At 42.2% G+C, this 7,810-nt stretch overlaps 1 protein-coding gene across 3 annotated transcripts in view; it reads right to left on the bottom strand.

Annotated features, from left to right (window-relative positions):
- Positions 1-3,010: 3,010 nt before the first annotated feature.
- SLC6A11 (solute carrier family 6 member 11) overlaps positions 3,011-7,810 on the bottom strand; it is a 90,483-nt gene continuing 85,683 nt past the window's right edge. For all 3 annotated transcript variants that reach the window (XM_056501533.1, XM_056501532.1, XM_056501531.1), the window contains exon 15: positions 3,011-7,023. In XM_056501533.1, the coding sequence (XP_056357508.1) occupies positions 6,871-7,023 (153 nt within the window). In that variant the 3' untranslated portion in view covers positions 3,011-6,870. The remainder of the gene's footprint in view (positions 7,024-7,810) is intronic.

Genomic DNA, 7,810 nt, shown 5'->3' with positions numbered 1-7,810 from the left:
AAAAAAAAAAAAAAACCACAGCAAAACCAGGCAAGCTGATAAATCCCAAAATAACTCCAGGGCTTTATTCTGCTGGGGTTTATACATTTGTTCTTCCAAGGTGATGTGGGGAAGGCTGGGGGGGACCCAGTGCCTCCAGCCAGGCTCTGCTGCTCCACAGAGGGCAGTGAGCACAAACACCCCCTGTCAGAGTGAACAGCCCACAGAATGCCTGCTCTTGTCAGGAGAATCAATCCACAAACACCAGAGGTTTCTGCCCAAAAAGGAGGCAGAGGAGTCCTGTTACTTTATTTGAATAAAGGAAGAGGTCATGGACGTTTCCCATGGGGTCTACCAAATTTCAGGAGCACACAGCCTCCTTTGTATCCTGATTTTCTGGCTGCATCTCTCTCTCTCTTTTCCCATGGGCTGAGGTACCTCCCAAATCACCTAATACAGATGTGTACCCTTTTCCTTTTCCTATGGAATTCCTGGTTCCTCCCCTTGCTTCTCTCCTCTCTCAGGATCCAGCCTTACCCACAGTTTGTTTAAGACAGATCCCTCTCATTCCTTTCACTGATCAGTGGAATCCTTCCCATTGTTTTTTTCATCCCTCAGTACCTAGCTTTGTTTACCAGAGATCCCCAGTTTGTTTGTAAAGACAAATCTCTCTCATTCCTTTCACTCTGAGTGCTGGAGAAGGCACAAGGGGCCATGGCTTGGCTGTGCCCCTGTGCTGGATCCCACAAACCTGGGGCTGGAGCTTTCTGTGCCATCAGGCACTGACCCTGCAGAACACTGCTTTTCACCTGAGGCCTTGGAGAAAACTTCCAAATTTGAGTGATGGAGTTAAAATCACAGGTGTGTAGTTAAATAGAAGTGTGTGATTTCACATGGTGATGGGTTTTATATTTGAGGTTTTCATAATACAGTAATAGGTATGGGACAAGATGGAGGATTTTGGGTGGTGTCTCATCTTCCTTCTTCATACTTTCAGGTTGTACTTTGTGGTTGGTCAGTCAGTGTCACACTGAGGGTCATGGGAATTTAGTTACTGGGTTAAAAGTATAAATAATATAGGTGTTAATGCTCTATTGGACTGTTTGGCTTTAAGAGACCTTGTAGCATCTGGATTCATCTCCATTTCATCACTTCTAGCTGGTGGCTAGAAGTGCTGCTAAACTTTCTGTACTTTTGATAAGATTTAATAATCAACCAAGCCCAAACATGAGAAAATCAGTTTCCTTTGTGTGTTTGTTAACCCTGGCTCTGAGTGAAGGCAGAAGAGACTGAGACAAACCACTACAAATGGCACAAAACCAGCAGCACTGTCCCAGCCCTGGCTCCATCCCTGCCCTCCTGTGTGTGTGCTGAGCAGGGCAGTGCCAGTCCCACGTCACTGCTGCCAGACTTGGCCTGGCCCTGCCTGCCCAAATTGTGCTGGGTGCTCTCCTGCCTCAGCTAAAGACAGTTTCCAGCCCCTTGGGAAGGGGCAGGATGATTCGTGCTTGAGCAGCAGGGGAAGGAAGGGAAGAAGGGGGTGCTTGGCCATCCTTAGGCTTCTCTTCTTGTTTGATTGGAATATGCCAAGGACTCCCTAATCCTGAAACCATGGAGCTCATCACAGTCTGGAAGGAGCCTCTGCATCACCCTGGGAGAAACAGGGGCACAGCCAGAGAGGAGTGGAAAGGTTTTGTCAAAATCCAGAACAGGTTTTCCTTTTTGGAGCCAAGCTTGGCTAGTCTCTAGGATGAGAAAGGCTTTAAGAAAAGGATTTCATTTCCTGCTGTATAAGACAGTGCCTCAGGGGGCAGGAGCAGAATTGTTCATGAGTGTGTTGTGTATTAGAGCATGGGTCAGAGATGTAAGAAAGGATCATAGAAAAATTTGGGTTGGAAGGAACCTTAAAGCTCACCCAGCTCCATGGCAGGGACACCTTCCACTGTCCCAGTGACTCTGCCAGTGGCACCAAAGGGGCCTCAGCAAAACCAGCCATGAGTGTGAGGGAAGGGGCAGCAGCAGGAAAATGGTGGCTGATTTATATTTATATTATTTATATTTATATTTATATTTATATTTATATTTATATTTATATTTATATTTATATTTATATTTATATTTATATTTATATTTATATTTATATTTATATTTATATCTATATCTATATCTATATTATTTATATTTACATTTACATCTATATCTTTATCTATATCTAATCTATATCTGTATCTGTATCTGTATCTGTATCTATATCTATATATTTATCTATCTATCTATATCTATATCTATATCTATCTATATCTATATCTATATCTATATCTAATCTGTATCTATAGCTATAGCTATAGCTATAGCTATATCTACATTTATATTATTTATATTTATATTTATATTTATATTTATATTTATATTTATATTTATATTTATATTTATATTTATATTTATACTTGTATTTATATCTATATTTATCTATACTTAATTATGCTTTATATTTTATACATATTTACATATATATATTTATATTTATTTATATCTATATTTTATATTTATATTTAGATATTTGTATTTAATAACAGTGACATGAAGTTGTGACCCCAGGGAACCTGAGTTTCTCTCAGCCACAGATTTGCTGAATGGCCTCAAAAAAGTTGCTAAACCTCCTCTTGTTTCTCAGTTCTCCACTTCACATCAAGGGACATTTCTCTGCTCTAGCAGGGTAGCTGTGATTATTTAATTCATTAGGGGAGTGCTGTGTAAGGGACATTGATATAAACTAAAATACACAGAATGGGGTTTGCCCATTTCCTTTAATTTTTTGAGAACAAAGTAAGTAGACCAAGTCTTGTGCCCTTCAAAACCAAACAGAATCTTTCTTTGTGTAAAATGTTACATAAACCTTAGTGCTTGTTCATTTTTATTGCATTATTTTTTAATAATTCTGCAAATATTTCAGAAAAGGACAGTTTCTTCCTACTGCATAAAAAAAATCATCACCACAGAGCTGGGTTTTTTTACATTTCCCCCTCATATAATTTCAAAAAATCCCCCAATAACACAATAAGGAAATTTACCCCTTCCCACAAAAAGAAAAAATAAAAAAAAATCTGTATTTTTAAAATCAGTCAGATTTTAGGAGCACACAGAGCAGAGCACATCAGTAACAGCAGGGATGCTTTAGCCCTGCCCAGAGCACAGTGAAATGCTCCCAGCAGGCACACACAGCCTTCCTGGAGGGGCTTGGACCAGCACACAGCCCAGGGCTTGTCTCCTGTTTCCCCTACAGTTTATCCTCATCCCAATGATGCCTTGGGATTCTGTATTTTTCAATTCCTGTACTGCATTAGTGCATAACTCTAAATTCCATATACAGCATTATCACTGTCTTCACATTTAATTCAAACAAAACAATTCCTCTCTAGACCTGAATTTCAGGGACACCTCAGTGCCTCAGGCCCCAAAAAGTACAAACAAAAGTGAATTTGGGGGCAGCAAACTGGGGGTAAATGACTCCATGAGCTGCAGCTGTAACTGGAGGATTAACCCCTGATATGTGAAAGGACCAAACTGATAATTGTGTGAAAAACTCGTGGCCATTGTGCCCCTTGTGTGCAGCTCTGGGAGGCTCTGACTGCCCAAGCTGTGCCTGTGGAAGGCCTCCAGTAAATCCTCACTTTATTCCCTTATTCTGTTCCAGGGAGCCTCTCCAAGGCAGCATTTTTTGTCCCATCTGGGGTGCCAGAAACAGCACAGCATCCCCAGGGCTGCCATGGTGTCACTTGGGATGGGCCCAGGAGCAGGGGCTGCACCTCATGGATCCCCAGGACCCTGATTGACCAGGGAATGGCACTGAGATCAGGGCCAGGCACAGCCTAAAGGATTCCAGGAATCCTGAGATCAGGGCCAGGCACAACCTAAAGGATTCCAGGAATCCTGAGATCAGGGCCAGGCACAACCTAAAGGATCTCAGAGTGCTGAAATTAGGGCCAAGCACAACCTAAAGGTTCTCAGGAATTCTGAAATTAGGGCTAAGCACAACCTAAAGATTCTCAGAGTCCTTAAATTAGGGCCAAGCACAACCTAAAGGATCTCAGGAATCCTGAAATTAGGGCGAAGCACAACCTAAAGGATCTCAGAGTGCTGAAATTAAGACCAAGCACAACCTAAAGGTTCTCAGAGTCCTGAAATTAGAGCTAAGTACAACCTAAAGGACCTCAGGAGTCCTGAAATCAGGGCTAAGAACAACTTAAAGGATCTCAGAGTCCTGAAATTAGGGCCAAGCACAACCTAAAGGTTCTCAGATTGCTGAAATTAGGGCCAAGCACAACCTAAAGGTTCTCAGGAATTCTGAAATTAGGGCTAAGCACAACCTAAAGGTTCTCAGAGTCCTGAAATTAGGGCCAAGCACAACCTAAAGGATCTCAGGAATCCTGAAATTAGGGCTAAGCACAACCTAAAGGATCTCAGAGTGCTGAAATTAAGGCCAAGCACAACCTAAAGGTTCTCAGAGTCCTGAAATTAGAGCTAAGTACAACCTAAAGGACCTCAGGAGTCCTGAAATCAGGGCTAAGAACAACTTAAAGGATCTCAGAGTCCTGAAATCAGGGCTAAGCACAACCTAAAGGATCTCAGAGTGCTGAAATTAGGGCCAAGCACAACCTAAAGGATCTCAGGAATTCTGAAATTAGGGCTAAGCACAACCTAAAGAACCTCAGGAATCCTGAAATTAGGGCCAAGCACAACCTAAAGGATCTCAGGAATTCTGAAATTAGGGCTAAGCACAACCTAAAGAACCTCAGGAATCCTGAAATTAGGGCCAAGCACAACCTAAAGGATCTCAGGAATCCTGAAATCAGGGCTAAACACAACTTAAAGGATCCCAGGAGTCCTGAAATTAGGGCCAAGCACAACCTAAAGGTGCATGTCCCTCCCTGATCAGAAAATACCTTCCCATTCCCCCTGGCAGGGACCATAACCTCCCCACAGGTGGCTTTGGGGCCCTGGCTCTGCTGCCTGGGTGGGTGGAGGGAAAGCCCAGGGAGGGACACAGGGTCACAAACATTTCTGGCTTGTTAGGGCTTCCAAAAATGTGAATTGCTAGAATTTGGAGTGGCAATGTCAATTCAGTTTCTTCACTGGGTAAAAATCAATCTGTATTTTCAGTTCTGGGGTTTCAGTATTATTTTCCCATGGGACTGAGTTTTGAGGGTGGTAAAAATTATGGTTCTGTGCCTTCCTAAATCCAGGTTTTTTTTCCAAATGTCCTGCCCCAAGCAGCTCACAATGGAGACATGCAGACAGGACTTGGAGGATTTGAAGTCCTCTGCTAAGCCTCCACCTTGCCACACACAAAATCAACCCCTACAAATAAGATAAAGTAAAAAATGAAATGGCTCTATTAGATTTAATGAAGTGACTTGAGACAAAGCAGTATCATAAAAATGCTTTTTTTTTAAAGAAGTAACAGCAAGAGCTCAGAGAAGTGCTGACTGCAGGTACAGTTGTCAACAGTAAGATGTATTTAGTGATTCCTAGGGAAATATTTCCTTGGGAGAAGGTCAGGAGCCATTTCTGTTGGTGACAACTCCAGGTGCTGTGTCTGAGCTCCAGTGGGTTGGAGATGCAGAGAAGGCAGCAGGTTTTGTGACATTTCTTCTTGTCTCTCCCCCCAGATCCTGTGCAGAGCAGGATGCTGTTCCTCCACAGGCTTCTCACACAACCATCAAATAACAACAAAGTCCAAGAAAAAATTGTCCAGTACAAACAACACTGTTTGGAGTATCATCAGGTAAAAAACCCACATCCTGAGACAGAGTTTAGGGGGTTTGCACAACCATCCAGCAGCTGGATCCACGTCCAAAACCAGCTTTAAACCCAGGGAGTCAGCCCAGATGAGGCCAAATCCCTCAACATCCCTGTGGGAAATCCCTTCTGCTCACTCCTGGGAGCCCTGCACACACAAAGGGCACTGCCCAAACCTGCTCTGACTGCAGCCCAAGCCTCCATCCCACCCTGGGCAGGGAATCTCCTGAGCTGGGGGGCTGGAAAGGACCTTGGAGAGGAAGCAGAACACCCTGAGCTGCAAGGACAGCCCAAGTCCAGCTCCTGTTCCTGCACAGGACACCCCAAACAACCTTCATCTCCTGCTGGGGGAGCACAGACAAGCACAGGTCTCTCCAGGCAGTGGGAAGTGCCAGCCACAGAGGGAAATGGGAAGGTTTGGAAAGTCTCCTGAGGAGCACATCCTCTCAGAGACCAGGAACTTACAGCAGCAAAATTCAGAGCCCTTCAGAAGCAGCCTCTATCCAATCTCCAGGGAAAGTGGCTCAGGATGGGCCCATTCCACATTTCCAGCCCTGTTGAAGCCAGTGGAGGGTGAAGGGAAGGAGGTGGGAGCAGCTGGCATCACCAAACTCGCCCTGAAAGGAGATTTCTTCCCAAGCAAACACAGGACAGGCTGGTCCCCTTTATATACACACATGGACAGCTGCAATGGTCTGAAATGCTCACAGGTTAGAAGGTCTATACAACATTACACCTGCCACAAATCAAAGTAGAAAAGTTTTACAGCACATTATACAGTTCCCTCTAAAGTCTAAAAAAAAAACAAAAAAACATTGACTGGAATCACCATATTACAAGAAGTCATCACTAACAGACCATATAATACTATTTCTTTTTCTTTTACAGAATCATTACGGATAGAGTAATTTAAAAAAATCACTTTTTTAAACAAGTATACAATTTTCACTTTAAAATTAACTGGTTAATAAAATTCTGTGCAAAACAAGCCAGCCTCTATAATTAAGTGAATTTATTTATTTCTTTATACAAAAAAAATAAAACAACCCAAAAAAAAAAACAAAAAAACAAAAAAAACCAAAAAAAGTTCTTTCAGAAATGTGTCTCCTTTTCTGTGATGGTGGAAATGGTGCCATCTCCTTTCAGTTTGGCATCGCAGTCATTTATTGCTGCAATGTAGGCTCCTCCTCCCAGCTTGCCCCGCATTTTCAGGTCTGAGCTAGGTGTAATCAGCTTCCTGAATTTCTAGAAAATCGGAGAAATTGGAAATCATTACGTTTTTCTTGGTCACAGACACAGCTCTCTTTGACAGATTATAAAAGGTTTTTCTCCTGCATGTCTGCTTCTCTTTTATTTCCTTGTTGTGGGCACATCCTCAGATCTACAAGCTGCACAATTCTGGAAAAATCCCACCAGAGCAAAGCTCAAAATAAAGTGAATTTTTATGCTGATTCAATCATCCATTTTCATGAAGACACTCAGCACTGTGTCTGTTCTACAGGTACATTTTTTTTCTCATTTTATCATCAATGATGTCCACTGGAAAAAGCAAACAAACCAGAGACAGCCAAGGTGCATTGAGCTGTGATAAAGAAAAACACACTTTCTCTTTTCCAGCACTGACATCCACAGCAAGGCTGCTGGCTCCCCAAGAAGCTCCCAGCTGTGATTAAAACAATTCTTTGTCATCCTGGCAGGGAAAAGATAACAACCTGTCTGCAGCAAAGCCTGCTCACCTGCAGGGACAGGTGGGTGCATTGAGGAAATAGTTAATGCTTGGATTTGTGCTGAATTCATTTTTTGACTCTCTGAGACAACTAAATCATGGACCACTCACTTTTAGTTTATATACTAATTCACTTTTAGTTTATATACTAATTCACTTTTAGTTTATATACCAAAACACTTTTAGTTTATATGCCAATTCACTTTTAGTTTATATACCAAAACACTTTCAGTTTATATACCAAAACACTTTTAGTTTATATACCAAAACACTTTTAGTTTATATACCAATTCACTTTTAGTTTAT

This window comes from Oenanthe melanoleuca, chromosome 12, assembly GCF_029582105.1.
Source record: "Oenanthe melanoleuca isolate GR-GAL-2019-014 chromosome 12, OMel1.0, whole genome shotgun sequence".
Lineage (NCBI taxonomy): Eukaryota > Metazoa > Chordata > Aves > Passeriformes > Muscicapidae > Oenanthe > Oenanthe melanoleuca.
This window is presented reverse-complemented; position numbering and strand designations above follow the sequence as displayed.